At 33.8% G+C, this 19,159-nt stretch overlaps 1 protein-coding gene across 1 annotated transcript in view; it reads right to left on the reverse strand.

The window, feature by feature from the left end:
• Nucleotides 1-19,159, reverse strand: part of LOC105317114 (ubiquitin carboxyl-terminal hydrolase 47) — an 81,816-nt gene that overhangs the window by 50,624 nt on the left and 12,033 nt on the right. The window contains exons 4-10 of the mRNA XM_066070485.1: nucleotides 17,588-17,762; nucleotides 13,178-13,274; nucleotides 10,288-10,366; nucleotides 6,770-6,836; nucleotides 5,665-5,804; nucleotides 3,823-3,912; nucleotides 1,261-1,356 (exon numbers count right to left, since the gene is read on the reverse strand). Coding sequence (XP_065926557.1) covers nucleotides 1,261-1,356; nucleotides 3,823-3,912; nucleotides 5,665-5,804; nucleotides 6,770-6,836; nucleotides 10,288-10,366; nucleotides 13,178-13,274; nucleotides 17,588-17,762 — 744 coding nt within the window. The remainder of the gene's footprint in view (nucleotides 1-1,260; nucleotides 1,357-3,822; nucleotides 3,913-5,664; nucleotides 5,805-6,769; nucleotides 6,837-10,287; nucleotides 10,367-13,177; nucleotides 13,275-17,587; nucleotides 17,763-19,159) is intronic.

Genomic DNA, 19,159 nt, shown 5'->3' on the forward strand with positions numbered 1-19,159 from the left:
CATCCATGCCTGTCAGGTGCATCTGTATCATAAGACACACCATCCATTCAAGTTTGGTGAAGTTAGGACCTGTAATAACTAAGATATATTTTTTAGCATCCTTGATAATGGAGATCAAGCTCTGCAACTGAAGCTTCCTCTGTGATTCATTTATATTACAGTTTAATCAACTATGCAAGTTTGAAATAGTACTATTATCTATTAAACATTTGACCTGTTCCAAAAAACTTAACCATATCCAGCATCTGAAACCTATGGCTCAGACTCAGCATTTCAAGCCTGTCAGGTGAATCAGTATCATAAGACGCACCATCCATGGAAGTCTGGTGAAGTTAGAACAAGTAGTAACTAAGATATAATCATTAGAGGGCACCTGCAACAAAAACTTTAACCAGCTCTAAAAACCTTAACCTCCTCCAGCATCCGAAACCTATGGCTCAGATTCAGCATTCAAGCCTGTCTGGTGCATCAGTATCATAAGACGCACCATCCATGGAAGTCTGGTGAAGTTAGAACAAGTAGTAACTAAGATATAATCATCAGAGGGCACCTGCAACAAAAACTTTAACCAGCTCTAAAAATCTTAACCTCCTTCAGCATCTGTAACCTATAGCTCAGATTCAACACCCAAGCCTGCCTGGTGCATCAGTATCATAAGACACACCATCCATGCAGTTTGGTAAGGTACTGACCAGCAGTAACTTAGATATTGCTATCAAAGGGCACCTGCAACAAAAACTTTAACCTGCTCCAAAAACCTTAACCTCCTCCAGCATCCGAAACCTATAGCTCAGATTCAGCACTCAAGCCTGTCGGGTGCATCAGTATCATAAGACACACCATCCATTCAAGTTTGGTGAAGTACGAACTTGCAGTAACTTAGATATTGCTATCAAAGGGCACCTGCAACCAAAACTTTAACCTGGTCCAACAACAGTAACCTCCTGCAGCATCTGAAATTTAGGACTCAGATTCAGCATCCAAGTCTTTCAATTCCATAAGTAGGTCCAGATGCATCATCCATGCAAGTTTGGTGAAGAAAGGACAAGTAATAGCTTAGATACAGGACCTGCAACAAAAACTTTAACCAGGTCCGGACGCCGACGCCGACGCTGACACCGACGCCGAGGGTATAGCATAAGCTCCCCCTGACTTCGTCTCGGAGAGCTAAAAATCACTTCTGTATAAGTACATGTATCAATTCATTATAAGCTGTTAGCTATAACCTTGTTTTACTGTATTATGGACTGATATAATTACCTTGTGTGCATTGCACTTTTTGTTACACTTCTCACAGAAGTATTGGTTATTCTCATCTAATGTCTCTGGTTCCACAAAAGCCTGCAAAGCCTCATCCTGGTAAAATGAAATCTTCCTTACTTTAAATTACAGTCTATAGGTTTAAGCTGAACAGAATGAACAAATCAGTATATGTAATACTAGGTATCCTACTAGTTTCCCTCCTCCCCATTAAAACAGGATAAATATTGCTTGTAATTTCAAATCAGTCTCACCTGAATTGAAATATGATTTTACTTAGTTTATACCAACAGTTTGGTGAGCAGCCAATTGATGTGTGTCAAAAAGTTGGTTGATGTGATTATGCAGGTGTTAAAAATGAAAAATGGTAGGTGATTGTGTGTATGTGTGACCCACAAAATGCCAGTGAGTTTGCAGGTATAATATATAGCATAAGCATTGTTACAACGCACTTTGAAATATTACACACTTTGAAAAAAATTAAATTTAGGACCATCTTAACGCGCTTTCTTTAATGATTTATGCGGGTTATGAAGGTAGCGATCATTGCAGAAAAAATTTACATAACCCGCTTGCAATGTCACTACCTTCATATCCCGAATGAATCACCAAGAAAGCATTTTATTGTTTAAATAAAGAATAATTCACTACGGTTTATACAAACAAGAGGCCTACATGCCTTGATGGTCACCTGAGTACCAAAGCCCTTAGATTGACCTGTCACAGGGTCTCAGTTTGCATTTTTCGACAGGATTAGTCATACCTCATTGCACGTGGCTTGGGTACTTTACCTGTGTGCATATGAAGTGACAACACTGGCTGTGTATTTTTTTTTTGGGGGGGGGGGGGGTGTAGAGTAAAATCTGGATGTTTAAATCTTTTACTTATTCTTATATAAGGCCTATTCATTACAAAATATGTACCTGGTAACTGATTTTAATCAAAACCTGAAGTAATTGTAAAATGTAAACTAGACAAAAACATGTCATACTATGATCATGGTAGACAGTACTTCAATGGATTTTGATATATTCAAACTACATAGCAGCTTTTGGAGGCCAAAAATCACAGGAAAAACCCTCAGGGGTTGTTGAAATTTGCATGTCAAGGTTCAAAAGTTTGGGGGGGGGGGTATGGGGAAGAGAAATACCTTTGCAGGAGAATTTAGTCTCCCACGTGAGAGATTGGTTGGATGTGGGAGATTTTAGATTTTTAGATCGCCAATCGCAATGCGGAAGGGTTAACATGTTTGATCATTATCATGCATTTAATTTTTTCAAACATGTTTGCATGAAATTAGAAATGATTTTTAAAATTTTGGCCCCTTTTTGCTTTAGGCGCTGTGGGTGGTATGGTCACAATTTTCACAATTTATATTCCTCTTTGTCACAATTTACATCCATACTTACTTTCCATAATTTTTTTACATTTATAATGTTACTAATTCATTGTCAGAGTTGCTTTCCATAGTTTAAAGTTCATTAAACTGGTTTTACTGGGCTGGTTCTAATCCCGTGCAAATAGGACTTCTGTCTGGGCGTAGCAATTGGAGAGAGCGGACATTTAAAACAAGCTCCCTCATTTCATGTAAAGCATTTCTTCATGTAAAATATAAGTATTACTGACCAGAGTCCAACTATTCTGGGTAAGTTTGTTTTTATTTTATTGAGACAGCTTATTCTTAAAATGGCCAGATAACCTTGTTTTTTATTTTCCGTGAATTATTCAGAAGTATTTGAAAGTCAAGTGTGATAATGAGTGTTTGCTCGTATGAAAACTATTAAGTATAAAGTAAAAGTATATGTATTGTTGTAATGTAAATATATGTTGTATGTATTTCAGAGTAAGGTGCGTAGTAGTTGTCGTAAAATAAATGTATTTATGTAGTACACAAGTATATGAAAGTGAAGTATGTGTACGAGTTTAGTGATTGTTTTAAAGTAAAGTATATGTAGTGAAGTAGTAAAGTTATGTACAGCAAAATGTGCAAATATAAGTGTAAATACAGGAAAACGTATTGAGTAAAGTAATGTCCAGTAAAATGCAAGTATGAGTAAAATATTGTTATCTGTGTATTTATCATTTCATTTATATTTCAGATCCCTTTTTGTACCTTTTATTTGAAGTCTTTGGAAAAATTGGAAATCCATTTGTCAATTTACACCTTAATAAAAGCCTTGTAAAAGTTACTGAGAGTTATTATTTTAGAGCTGCAAAGTCACCCGGCGACACTCTTATCCTAGATTAGCTAGATTGCAATTTTGGCTTCTTTTTAAGAAGTTAATTTAAAAATGTAAAATTATTAACAAGACTAATTGCAACAAGTCACCTGAGTGACTTTGGTGACCTAAAAACATGTTTAGAGCTGTATGTATTACAGAGCAATAATCTAATAATCTTTTAGTAAAGTTCAATTTTCATTATCATGGTATTATTGTTAACTTAGTGAATGACAAATATCAAAACTATCAAGTTAATGACACGTCAAATTAAATAAAATTATCAAAACTATTGCCCCAAGAGATCCTGAGAAAGCTTGGACAGCTAGGTTAATGTACTTACAACACTGCCATGAGTCTCGTTTGAGCCAAATGGGCGGATTACCAGAGGTATATCAAGATAGGTATCCAATCGAGCACTCTCATTTCCACACTGCAAAAAACATTTTAAAAAATATGGATTAACGCAAGTAATTCGTTAGTAACATATAACATAAATGTTATGGTATTTATTAGATATAATCATGCAAATCAATTCTGTTTTTTCACATCATAATAACTTAATAAAGTAGTCAAATAGGAAATCAAAAGTGAAAAAATGTCTATATCTGTATTGTCAAGGAGTATTTGAGTACTCGACTATCCCTCGATTATACCAATCATTGACTAAAATGTTTAGTCAATTACTTATTATGAATTTAATAAGATTGGAAACATCTTAATATTCATTTCTTGACACATCAGTATGTATTCAGGCTAAAATGAAGTTACCATACTTTTCGAAAATTAGGTTGTTCCTATTTGTAAGGCTGTGGAGCTCTAATAAAGTGAATTTTCCGTGGCTTTATATATACATTTTTGTATCAGCAATTCAAGTGTATTTTCAAGAAAATTATATAGGAAATTGCATATGCTAGTATTTTGCAGAAATGCCTGGTAAGGTATGCTAATTTTTTGCAAGAAAGCTTTTCAAAGTAGTAGTAAATCAATAACAAATTACTGGAAAAAGTTATATAAAATTAGGGAACGTGTCGTCTGACCTTCATATATTTGAAATTTTGTGATAAAAACAGCACAAGCACGCAAAAACTTGCTTCAAAATATGCAGAGTTAATGAAAACATATATTGATTTGATGCAGAAACATAGGTAACATCATTTAAATTTGCCAGCCATTAATACTAAACAGGGAAACACATATAATACTGTCATAATCCATTTGTTTGAAACAAAAACATCCAGAGTTTATTAATATGCTTTCCTTAATTTTTATAAAAAGTGATTTTGTACAAAGTTAAAAATCTTTCTTAAGATGATAAAAATGAATTTCAGGCTACCGGGTATTCAAAACTAGTTTAAAGATAAAAATATATAATATAACTAATTGGTACTAATTAAGTATTATTGATAGCTGAAAGATTGTGAGATTAGTCTTGGACTGTGTTATGTGACTCCCTGTCTTATGTAACCTTTTCCTTTTAGTCCCTTGGATGGTCACATAAGACAGTCTAAACTGCATATCTTTATCTAAATCAATACCAATTCTGACATTTTATTTTTAAAGAATAGAAAAAATTATCATTCGTATCACGTAGAAAAGTACTTTGTTTGTTCCTAAAAAATTAAAACAAAATAGTTTTTAATCAATATAAAAAACTGAAATCTATTTCATAATAACACATATCAATTTTTGTTATTCTGCAGTTCTCTGCATTTTTTTTTTCAAAAATAGTAACAATTATTTTAAGGACACAAAAGGCCTTTCTCAATTTTAGATAAATTTTCATGAAATTTTCGTTCTTATTTATTTGCATCTAAACATGATTGAACAATTTAAAATTAAAATCTTCACTATATATATACAGCTTTGTTATAAACAATGGCATTTCTGGCTCTCTTTTTTTTTTAGGCACACACCCTATTTTTACTGTTTCATGATCTTCCTCCCTTTAAAAAGAGTTTTGCCCTATAATTCAACAATTTAAAATCATATTTTTATAAGGATACTTTGTACTAATTTTGGTTAAATTTGGCCCAGTGGTTATACAGAAGTCAAAAATGTGAAAAGTTTACAGACAGATGGATAGATGGAGGATTGACAGGTGAGCAGCATTAGGTTCAGGCACAAAATCCAAGCATAAGATCATCAAAAAATAAACTTTAAAAACTTGCATATTCCCACTGACCTCCAGACATTTGACATAGTCCTTGAGTTTGCCCTGGTACAAATTATTGATCAGATTTGCTTGGTCTGTTTTCTTCCATTTTTGCTCCAAGGCATCAAACATTACTCTACACAACTCCTGTACATCATGTTGTTGCCACACTAAAAAAAAAAAAAAAAACCTCATTATTTCACAAAAAAAAATCATTAATTAGCAGGATTGTTTCAATGTTCATTCAAGATAAGTGTTTAAAAAGAGAATATCTAATCTATAGCTATCAAGTATGATTCCTTCTATTTCTTATAGAAACATATCATAAATTCATAGCTCTATGGAACTGTGAGACAGGATTGAAATATATATACACACCCCTTTTATCGATTGGACGAAACCTGCAGCGATCTTAGAAAAATCATGGACTGCAGGAAATAATCATGATGATGTCAGACGTTAATTCCGATAGGAGACAATTTGGCCGTTTCTTTTAGCTAAAGTACTGATGTACATTAAGAGTAATTACCATATTTTTCGAATTTGCCATGTTTCTTTCAAGATGGACTTTTGAAAATTGTTATGGATGACAAACAGCAATTTCCCTAGCTATGTAAAAATACATGTTCAATATATGGTCACATTTATTTCCCCCTAATACAAAGCCTCAACTTCTGTCACATGGCCTGAGTAGTGAGTGAATTTCACAATTTAACATCAGAAAATTATGAACATAATAACCATGCACGACTTTATCTCCCACGACTGTGATAGTAAAGAAAAAAATAATAAATCCATACATTTTCACTATGTGCATGGCCAAATTGGCCCCGCAAAATCCCAAGGACCATAAATTTCACAACTTTGGTAGAGGGCTTCAAGCCCCAGAGGTGGTAAGTTCATAAATTTTTAATTAAAATTGAGATTCCTTTTAGCCTAGCTATGCTTCAAACCAAAAATAGTAACAGAATTAAATGGCCTTGTAGTTTTCAACAAGAACCTGAAAATGCAAAATTGTTAACGGACGAAGCAAGACACACAATGGACGATATGACCATGGACAAAGACCACTGGCAATAGGTCACCTGAGTTACTCAGGTGACCTTAAAAGCTATCAAAAGATCAAGAAATTTACCTTCACTGCTATCCCAGCCAAAACTTTTCGTCAGGTCTGTGGTTTCTATAGCCTTTTTCTTACTGGTCTAAAAAATAAATCTTGAAATGCTGTTTATATCTTGATACCATGTTTCCTGCAAATAATTTTTTATCTTGTGACTGTTTTACGGAACATACAATACAAAAAACACCTCAACTGAAGTTAGTTTTACTAATGTTATTTTCAGTAATAAATCCTTGTCTCAATACACAATAAAGATGCAATAACTAATATGCATACAGTCGCACCTGCTGTTACGGCCACCTTTGATCAGCGGCCACTCATAATGAGTGGCCAGTTTCAATCCCGCCCGTTTAGTTTAATTTTCACAATATTTTAACTGATTTAAGTGGCCACCTGTCTAATGCGGCCAGCGGCCACTGTTAGGTCCCGTGATTTTAACATGCCTGTTTTCAACTGCCATTTTGTCTGTTTAGTAACATGACTTTTGACTCTGACATGTGACCCTGTATCGAAAGAAGGTAAACTTCGACAGCTGATAATGAGTTAATAACAAATAATTGAGTGTGTAATTTGAAGTCTGCTGAAATTTAATGAAATTGATTATCATAGCACCTATTTGTGTTGTTTATATATATTTACACGTACTTATACACATACTTCATTATAAAGTTATTAAATGGCCTGTCGCGCTAAACAGTTTAACATGTACAGCAATTAGCCGGTAATATGTACGCATATTTTTAAAGAATTTTTTTGAGATAATTAAAAGGGTGCTTATTATATATCCCAATGGAATTTTGATACTTCTTTTAAGAGGTAAAACATTGGCTATCTTAGTTCAATATATAGCCTTTGTACTGAAAAGCTACTTGTTTACCGCATTTAATCAATTGAATATTATTACTTGGGTGTATTTAGCAGAAAATGTTTTGCTCTTAACCCCTTGATAGATAAGTTGAACTAAAACGGCCATTTAAAATTAATATAAACTGTTTATTTAACAATCAGAGCTGTGCATTCACCATCTCCATGTACCGTGCGCCGCCATTACAGATGCTATTAATAAATCTGTGCAATTTGAAACCTGGAATAAAGAGGCCACCTGTCATTGTCCCACAAGTGGCCTCTTAAGGTGGCTCACTACCATTATTAAAGACATCAACTATTTTTTATTTGCCAACTTATATCGTCATACCATTCTAACTGCTCAACATGGAAGAATGTCATCTTTTATTTTTCAAACACATAAGAAAACTTTGCACTCATTTCTGCAGATTTAATGATAGCATGAGTTGTTCGGATCCTTAAAATTTTGTAAATTTTGGGCATACGATCCCTAGATGGCTTTTAAGCTTCGCTCGACCCCATAAAAAAATTGTAGCATAACATACAGGGACATAATTGAACAAATCTTAAGTACCAAAAAAATTGGTTGAAATTACACCACCCTCCCCTATATAATCATTAGAAACCTGCCCTAACACCAGAACCCCTGACTCCTGCCCTAACATCAGAACCCCTGATTTTGGAAGAGGCACTCTTTCTTATCGTAAGTATGAACTTCATTCAGTGAATTAATACACAGGAACAGAGGAGAAGATTTTAAAATAATTACTGCAATTATTTAAATCCCCTCCCTAACACCAGAACCCCTGACCCATTGGCCATTAAGTTCCATGATTAATAAACTACCGTATATATGGAAATACTCGCCCTCATTTTTTTTTGCCCCTTTTGCCATCGTTGTCAGAGGGCAAATTTGAGGCTGGGCAAATTCCAATGTCTCAAAGTATATATCTTTAAACACCATCTCAAGATGGGGAGAATCTGTTTGCAAGTGTAGAAGAGCAAAAATTACATGGGAAAAATATAACCCTGTATTCAGTATTACGCATCACAGAAGGTTCGCCAAAGCACCAACTACAATGAATCAAAGTATTGGGAGTACTGAAAGTTGATCTCCATTTAACGTAATTGTACACTCTTTTGTAACAAAAATGACAAAATTTCATTTGTGATCCTACTACATGTAAAGTGGTTGTTCTTTTTAATGATGGAAGCATTAAGTGTTTATCATGATAACATAGAAATTGATCAATTGTTTGAAAGAAAACTCATTTTTTAGAAAAAGTAGTACTGGGATAGTGCATCAATTCATCTTACAAGAACATCATCTTTTAGTTCTGTCTCTATTCAAGTTTTTTACACTCAAACTCTTTTTCAATTGAAAATCGAGTAAGCAAAAGCTTTTATTTTATTGAACTATATAAAGCTGGATGGTTTGATCCCTCAATCTTTTGTGGAAACAGATTTGCAAGATAGATCATATGGTCCTATACTTAGTACTATATGAGTTAAAACTTGAGACGTACTTCTTGACAATGTATTGTCATGTTAAGAATGTTTTCAATAGAAAACACATACACCGCCATTACAGACAGGGAAAGATATTGGCTAGACATGTTGATTTTTTCAGCATATGGAATATATATGCAGTAAATGCAAATACACATATTCCAACAAAATTTGATAACTGCTTTCCAGTGCTTTCAGTACTTTGATTGTTTAATTGTATGCAACTAAACTTTGCTTAGTGTAAAGAACCAGGGTTCGACATTAACCTTAGTCCGTTAGTCACAGACTAATTGATTTTGAGTCGGACTAACAAAATTTCTGTCTGATCAGTCCGGTTGGACTAATAAAAAAAATCTGCTTAAAAAATTGTGAAAATTATCGATGTTGCAAACTACTACAATTGTCGACAACTTCCTGGAAAACGCTGACTTTATTTTTACAGTAAATTGATATATGATACATTTTGGTGATTATAGAGTTACCGAGTGAAAACAACAGAGGTATGCAGGATGTTATGGGTGATTTGATAATTTTTTTTGCCCTAAGGGGATGGCTGAGAAAATAGGTAATGAGCACACATGTTCACAACAACCCTGGCTTCGATAGAGACGCTTAATAGGTGTTTAAAAAAAATAAACTGAAAGGTGAAAGGAAATTTCTTGTTCTTTAATTCAAATGAATTGTGTTTAAATCATTTGTCTTAAATTGCTTGTTATTAATACCTGATTTTTAAAGAACTTAAATAACAAAAAGAGCATGGTAGCTCAACGCCCTGATCTATTGCACAGATCTATTTTTAACATCTGTAATGGCGGCTTCTACCATGTACACGGAGATAGTGAATACGCAGCTTCTTGCTATGTACTGAATAGTACAATACAACTAAGCCAGTGATTAACCTGTAAGAAAAAATCATCAAAAAATTCCTTGTGATGTATGATACCCACCCCTTCTTACAAATTCTAATAAAAAACAGTGTTTTATATTAGACAAAATACGGTAATGCATTTCATTTATTTTTGATGGGCAAATAAAATTGCCTGCGGACTAGTTAAAGTTAACAGACACTAGTCCCGCAGGACTAATGCATAAAAAAGTTAGTGTCGACCCCTGAGAACAGTAATATACACTAATTCTATCTTGTTGCTTTTCTAAAAAATATATCTGTCTAAGTTTACCTGAAGCAAAAGAAACAATTTTTGTAACTGATATGGAATGCTTTTGGCCATATTATCTTCTTTTCCATCAAATTCCCATCTAAAAAAAAAAATAAAAGATTGATGTTATCCATCAAATTCTTGTTAATATAATTGTTTTTTTTCTTCTTAACTGAATACATTCTGTATTAAACATCAAATAAAAACATAGGAAATCAGAGATAACATAGCTCACCGAGATGATGCATCACCTGTATGAGACCACCTTTATCATAATATATATAAATCATAGTTAATAACCTTCAATACAGTAGTGTGGTTTGACACTTTATTATATTTACTTAGTAATAAATACAGGTTTTTTGCATGTGTGATACAGATGACATCACAAAACTTGTATTGGCCTCTGGGGCTGATACAGGTTATCAGCCCTAGGGCTGATATGGATCCGTGTCACACACCCTGCGGAACTCCTCTGCCTTTATTCGTTTTGGCATTTGTGCATAAATAAAAATTTGACTGGCTGTGATATGGAAAAGGGTATGTATTATTCTCTACATATCATTTGAAATAATATCATATATTTTTTCACAATGTAATATTATATGATATGATATGGTATAATATAATACAATGGTGTATCATATCATACATATACACACTGCATTGTAGAAACCATGATAAATCATTTAACAACACACAGTTTGAGTAAGGTAGTATTTTATCATCCTTGCTAATGGAGATCAGGCTTTGCATCTGAAGCCACATCTACAATTTATAGTCAAATCAACCATGCAAGTTTGAAATAGCACTATTATCTATTAAACATGTTCCAAAAATACTAACCTCCTCCAGCATCTGAAACCTATGGCTCAGATTCAGCATCCTTGCCTGGTGAGTGCATCAGAACCTCAAGATGCATCATCTATTCAAATTTGATGAAGACTGAACCAATAATAACTAAGATTTGTCTGTCAGAGGGCACCTGCTCTAAAAACTTGAACCAGCTCAAAAACTTCTACCTTATCCAGCATCTGAAACCTATGGCTCAGATTTAGCATTCAATCCTGTCAAATGCATAAGTATCATAAGACCAGAGTTCTTGAAATCTTTTTTCCACTGTCAGTCATTTGGACTGACAACCATCAGAAGTTTGTCAGTCCAGACTGATTTCTATCAGTCCAAACATTTTCAATAGAAAGATGAAAAACTACAAGTATATTTGCCTTATAGTTTCTCTCATTTTTACCTTAATTATTCTGATTTCTCCTAACTTTCACATTCTGGCTCCTGATAACATTCTTATTTATCACTTCATTGATTATTTTTATTTCCATCCCTCTCTCATTATCACCTTTCTTCTTGTTCTCTTTCTGCACATCTCATATGTAACTAGGGCTCGGTTGTCAGAAAGCGGAGTTCTTATTTCCCGAAAAAATGTATAAATGATTACATTGGGATTTTTGTGCGTATTTCTGTGTATTGCAATAAAAAAATTCACTGAAAACCCTGTTTCGGTGTATGCAATGTAAATTGAAAAAACGTAACGAGACAACACTCGCCATCTTGGATTTATAGGGGGCCCTCAGTTCACGCTATCTTTAAAACAAGTTCTCCAATTTCTCCCATGATTTCTGACGACATCTAGGTTGGAAAATGATTGAAAGACTTATTCCTATTGTCTGACTACATCTGTTAGCTGCATTAAAAACACACCGTATCAATATGTACGAAATACTCGCCAAAGTTATCGAAAGCAACGGAAGTAATAATTACTGAGGTGTTCCGAAAATGTATAATAAGTCTAGAGAGAGCAAAAAACCGCGAAAAACTCCTCTAGATTTATCGTATGCGTTCGGATCTCCTCAGTGAGTATGAAAATTAGTTATATTTTCGCAAGTTACTCTGTCCATATCTACCGGTCATTTGGACTGACAGGCAACCTCAAGTAATCGGTCCTTGGTTATTTTTATCGGTCTTGCCGACAGGACCGAAAGATTTCAAGAACTCTGTAAGACACACAATTCATGCAAGTTCAGTGAAGTTAGGACCAGTATTAACTAAAACATAATCATCAGAGGGCACCTGCTCAAAAACTTAAACCATCATTCAGCATCCAAAACCTATGGCTCAAATTCAGCATTCAATCCTGTCAAGTGCATCAATAGGATAGAACGCACAATTCATGCAAGTTTGGTGAAGTTAGGACCAGTAGTAACTTAGAAATGGCTATCAAAGGGCACCTGCACCAAAAACTTACACCAGCTCCAAGAACCTTAACCTTATTCAGCATCTGAAATTCATGGCTAGGATTCAGCATCCCAATCTTTTCAGTCAATAAGAAGTTCCAGATGCATCATCTGTGCAAGTTTGGTGAAGATAAGACAAGTGATAACTTAGATACAGGAACTGCAACAAGAACCTTAATCAGGTTTGGACGCAACGCTGACTGTTTAGCATAAGCCCCCCAATTTGTTCATCTTCGCAAGCCAAGGGGTCTGATTCATTTGCTTTTCTTACCATCAGTTGTCAAGTTGTGAGATAGAGCTCACATTTCTTTGATATGCAAACTAAGCTTGTGAAATGTTTTTGTTTACATAGGTTGTGTATATGTAAAAGCTTTGTTTTCCTACTGTTTTTTTAACTAGCAGGTTTATTATGTTTATTATTAAGCAGTCTTTTCACTTCTTGGCACACACATTGTTTCTCACTTTAAACTTCACAACAGGCATTAAGCTAGGCTCAATAGGCTGACCATTTGATCTACCATAGTTAAGCAAAGTAAATAATTATCTAAATTTGAAAAAGCAACATTTAAAAAAAAACTGTAAACATACATCTTTAGTAAAGTCAAATTATCTAAAAAAAAAAAAAAAAAAAAAAAAAAAAAAAAAAAAAAAAAAAAAATTACCTGTACACTGCATTTCTAAACTCTGGGGTCATATACAAGGTCTGTAAAAGGCTGTTCAGGTAACAGGTCATCGCTTGGTTCACTAGTCCAACATAATCTGAGTAAAAATAAATAAGTGCCAGGTAGATTGGTATCAAATGAAATATATTTATTTACATTATTTTTTTATCCTTTTAGTTATATTAAAGGGGCATGGTCACGATTTTGGTCAAATTTTTTTTTACGATTTTAATATTTACAATGCTTCAGGAAGGGATTTTCAATAGGCAACCGAAATTTGAGTGTTATTCGTTGAGTTATAAGCAAGTTACAGAGCTTGAAATTCTTTGCTATGTAAACAAAACTATGAGTGAAAATTCCAGTTTTAGACCTAAAATGAATGAATGAAGGGACTCCTTAATTATTCTTAAAATGAATAAAAAGATAGACAAATTAGGTTGAAAAAGATTTTTTACTGGTATATTGAACCTATATAAACAAGAACAGGGCACGAGCCTTGTTTACATTACAAAGAATTGTCAGCTCTGTATCTTGCTTATAAATCCACGAATGACTCTCAAACGACCGAGGAGGAGGGGGGTGTCAGGCCTACCACAACATCTTCAACATCTTGACAAGAAAAATAAAAATAAACCAAAAATTGATTAACCTTGATAATCTTTAACAAAAAGCCAATTACGCTGAATTTCTTATTCAATTGATTTCATGTCTATTGTTTAGTATTATGGTACAATATACACAATGTCAGAGAAACTATTACTTGGTGGACAATGAGATTATTTCCAAATTAAACTGACCTTATTGCTTAGACAGAATTATCATTGTGTCACATTTTAATTATCAATTTGTGAAAGAGACATTTTTGACAATAAATAATGGTATTTTACTTTTACTCTCCTAGAGCATGCTTAAGGCAAACAAGGAATTCAAAAACATATAGAACCTTTCTTGATATCTCAAAGATATGCATTGTTTAAGTTGCATTTTATAATAACTCTTATTATCTATAGTGTGTGTGTGCGTGCATGGTAACAAAGTCAAGGATAGTAACTCTTAAGTAGGAAAGAGCTTTGCAAGTGTTTATCCATCAAAACTAAAATTGTGCACTCAAGAAACAAATTGACTCATTTCATTTATTCAATATTTGTCAAATTCCTATGTATACCCTGAATAAGCTCCAGTAAACATATTCACTCTTTTCGTAATCATTCAATATTAATATTTCATTGCAAGCATATATTTTGATGCAAACTCCGATTGACTTGGCGTGTCCACCACCTTACTCTCACTTTCGCTATTTCGGGCTTGTTTATAGAAAATGGAAGTAGGTTTTTGATTTATTTCTCAATAATTGTGTATCAGGTAAAATTCAATTAAAGCTTATGAACATCATATCCCACATGTTGAAATACTAAAGGTGTAAGCAGTTACTCTGGTGTAAGCGTTTCGTAGGTTATTGCCAAAATGTTTTAATTTATAAGTATAGATGTAAATTACAACATTAGAGTTTTTGAGAATGAATTTAAAATATTTCCTACATAAAAATTTGACCCTCCAAACTCCAATCTACACTACCTGAGCATATTTCCACCCAAGTTTCAGCTTTTTTGGCTCATTGCTTTTTGAGAAGATTTTTAAAGATTTTTCTCTATATATTCCTATGTAAAAATTTGATCAACATTATAATAATAATCCAATTTGATAACACTATGAATTCCTTAAGCTGATCACCACAAAAGAAAGTTTTATGCATGTTAATTTATCCTATTCTGCATATCGAAAACATGTACACCACGTGAAACTTATCTAGCCTAAGAGCTGGGTAAACCGAGTATCCGATGATGTTGACGCGCAAAAGCAAATCTAGCTCCGAGTTTGTAATATTAATTATGACCATACTTTCTATGACATGAAATGTGAAGATTATTGATAAATTTAAAATTCACATGCAAACAGTTCAACTCCTGATTGTACATATATTTAAAAGGGTCAATAATGTGTATCTCATCCATTATCAAAATCATAATTTTTAAAAAGTACCAGGTATAGCACTTCGCCTTCTTTTTGACCAGAACTGCTACAAGATAGTGTTATTTAGAGGCAAACACTTGGTGCTGGTATTGCTGTCTATATAATGACAACATCTAGTTTTAATAATTCTTAATTATCTCCATTTGAAAGAAGCAGTGGCCCTTCATTTAGACAAATCTGAATCCGCTTAACTTAGGAGTACTTTTTTACCAAGTTTGTTTGAAAATGGCACAGTGGTTCTAGAAAAGAAGTTGAAAAATAAATGTAAAAAGTTAACAGACAGAAGGACAGACAGGTGGATGGACTGAAATAGTGAGCTAATAAAAAGTGAAACCTTGATATGAGGACACTAAAATATGGGGATGCTTTTATAGTAATCTCATAAATTGTAGCATTGTAGTTCTTGAGAAGAAGATTTTTAAACATTTTCCCTATTTATTTCTATGTAAAACTTCAAACCCCTGTTGGGTCTCAGTATTGGTCCGGGAGTCACAGTTTTTACAACTTACAATCTACACTAATTGAGGATGTAGAAGTTAAACAAATTGTATGCTTGTAGTTCTTGAAAACAAGATTTTGAAGGCATTTTCCCTATTTATTTCTATGCTAAAATTTGACCCCTTGGGGCCCCAGTATTGGTCCAAGGGTCCCAATTTTTACATTTCAAAATCTATCTGATGATGTTTGCAAAGTAATCTCACAAATTGTAGCATTGTAGTTCTTAAGAAGATATCTTTAAACATTTCCCTATATATTTCTATGTTTAATTTTGAACCCCTAACTATTGGGGCCCTAGTATTGGTATTTATATTAAATATGTATACATAAAAATATCTGTCTAAAAAACATAGCCACGCCCATTTATGACTTAATTAGGGATTTTTTATTCATTACCTGAAAGTGAGGGGGGTGGGGTGGTGGTGTTAATTCTGAAATTGTATCAATATTTCTATGTATCATTTAAAAAAAAACGAACGGAACATCTAATCGTTACTCGTAATGGGATCGTATATAGTTACACAAGATAACAACAAAGTAATTCTATGATCAAAAGGGCTAAAATTCCAAGAAATATCATGGAATAAAAAAATTCTGGTAAAATGCACATCTACACATTATGTCCTATAATCCTACAAAGTTTCACTTAATTCCATGCAGCAGTTTAAGAGGAGTTGCGCTTTCAAACTCTTCATTACTATATTCAATATATGGCCAAAATTCTGAGTTCAAAAGGGCTGAAATTCCCAGAAAATTAAATGAATTGTAATATCCTGGTAAAATGCACATCTACACATTGTGTCATAAATACATGTACAGTCGCACCTGCTGTTACGGCCACCTTTAATCAGCGGCCACTCGCCATGAGCGGCCAGTTTTAATCCCGCCCGTTTAGTTTTACACTATATTTTAACTGATTTAAGCGGCCACCTGTCTAACGCGGCCAGCGGCCACTGTTTTTAGGTCCCGTGGCTTCAACATGCTTGTTTTCAAAGGCCATTTTGTCTGTTTTGTCACATGACTTTTGAATCTGACATGTGACCCCGTATCGAAAGAAGCCAAACTTCGAAAGCTGATAATGAGTTAATGACAAATAATTGAGTGTGTTATTTGAAGTCTGCTGAGATTTAATGTGATAATTGATTATCATAACACCTGTTTTGTGTTGTTTATATATCGACACGTACTTATATACTTCATTACAAAGTCATTGTATATGGCCAGTCTTGCGCTGAACAGCTTAACATGTGCAAAATAGCCGGTAGTATGCACTTTTTTCCTAGAAAATTTCTTTGAGATAATAAAACGGGTTCTTAATATATATAAGAATGGAATTTTGATACTTTTTTTAAAAGGTAAAACATCGGCTATCGTAGTTCAGTAAGTAGCCTTTGTACGGAAACGCTACTTCTGTTTGTTTACCGCATTTAATCCCTTGAAAATTATCATTTGGGCGAATTTAGCAGAAAATGTTTTGTTCTTAATCCCTTGATAGATAAATGGAACTAAAACGGCCATTTAGAATTAATATAAACTGTTTATTTAGCATTCCGAGCTGTGCATTCACCATCTCTGTGTACGCCGCCATTACAGATGCTATTAATTAATCTGTGCAATAGAGCCAAAATGAAAATACTCGATGTTTTTTTTTTTCCATTATTTTGAAACCTGGAATAAGAGGCCACCTGTCTTTAGCGGCCAGTTTGGCATTGTCCCACAGGTGGCCGCTTAAAACAGGTGCGACTGTACCTACAAAGTTTCATTAATTTTGTGCAGCAGTTAAAGAGGAGTTCTATAAAAATGAAAAAAAAGATTTTAATGGGACATGCAACTGCATACCAGATGTTACAATGATCAGTCTTTGCCATGTGAATTATTTACCTGTGTCAGATTTAATCACAGCAGTAGCGTAGGAGTAGCTTTCTTGGTTAGGAAAGCAAGTGTCTGTTGCAGCCGAGGTGCTGGTTGATGTGGAGGCTCCATTAACGTAGGAGGAGGAACCTGAGGAACTGGATACACCAGATGAAGAGGTCGTAGTCTCAGAGGAAGTCTCTCTCTATCAAAAAACTTTCTGTGATTATGTAATCAATTAGGCCATACCAATTAGTAACATAGTTTGTAAGATTCTACACTTCAATTTTTGATCAAATTAAAATTTAAATAAATATTATACAACAAGTGAAAAGCTGTCAATGTGACAGCAAACCGGGTTTTCTTTTATGTGAACTGTATCCATAATCCATGTCAACCTGTATCCAGTGAAATGGAGTACCATGTATGTAATATTTTGCCAAAAAATGACTTAGTTCAAAAGCTAGTATTTTTTCCATTAATTATCGGAAATCAAAATTCTAGCAATATGCACACCTCTAATTTAAGTACAATTAATCTGCAAAAGAACAATTTCCTATCTTGAAAACTTTAGGAGGAGTTATCCTACAATGAGGGCACCTGCCAGCCCACAATTTTCACCATTTTAATAACCGGATTATTCCGTTGGAAAACCCGGTTAAAAATATAGCCATCAATGTGTCTGAAAAATATCTGAGTATTATTTTTTCCGATTTTTTACACCCGCACTAAAGACCATAACTTGGTAGAATATGACAGACCTTGCGTGTCTTGGGAAAATGTGTAACGGTATGTAAAGTTATTCTTTACAATGCCTTTCTTTATATTTTCAATAATTAAATACAATGAATGTTATCTTATTCTTAAACTGCAAGAAGAGAAGATGTATTTTTTTTACGCCTTTTTTAAAGGGGGGGGCATACAAATAATTTTTGTAAAATAATACTTGGGGGGGGGGATTCAACAAAAATTCGAGATATCTGGAAGTTCAAGATATCCGAAGATGGCTTTCTAATCTAAATTCTGGGATGTTAGCTTGGCAGTGCATTGTTTTAGGAGACATGTGATCCATTTTCAACTCAGGTGCAGTTAATTGTCTGATTAATGATTTCTTCACTAACAATGAAATAAAAATTATATACTTTTTTCATGCATTTATCAAGTACTAATTCACAATTAGTTATTTCTGTTGAAAGAAGTATTACCACCTTGTAAAGGCAATGTAGGATTTTTGCTTAAGCAAATTAACTTCTCAGCTATTGAAAATAAACTGACAATATATTTTTTTTAATGAAGGAGAAAGGAGGATTCAACAAAATTATATCCGCCAAAATAAATAGTATAACTTGTAGGCCCAAATCCGCCAGATTTGTGTCGCGCCAAAAAAAATGACTATACGGCATGAGACCATGAATTTCACAATTTTAGTAGAGGGTTTCATGATCATCAAAGCCATGCATTAGGTTTTTCTCCAATGTGGGAATAGAGAAGATTTTTTAAAATCAGGATTTTGGGTGGCATATTTGGCCCCACCTATGGTGCCACGGGGATAGAAGAGCCATGAATTCCACAATTTAGATTTTTCTTACCATAGAGATGAAT

This window comes from Magallana gigas, chromosome 9, assembly GCF_963853765.1.
Source record: "Magallana gigas chromosome 9, xbMagGiga1.1, whole genome shotgun sequence".
NCBI lineage: Eukaryota > Metazoa > Mollusca > Bivalvia > Ostreida > Ostreidae > Magallana > Magallana gigas.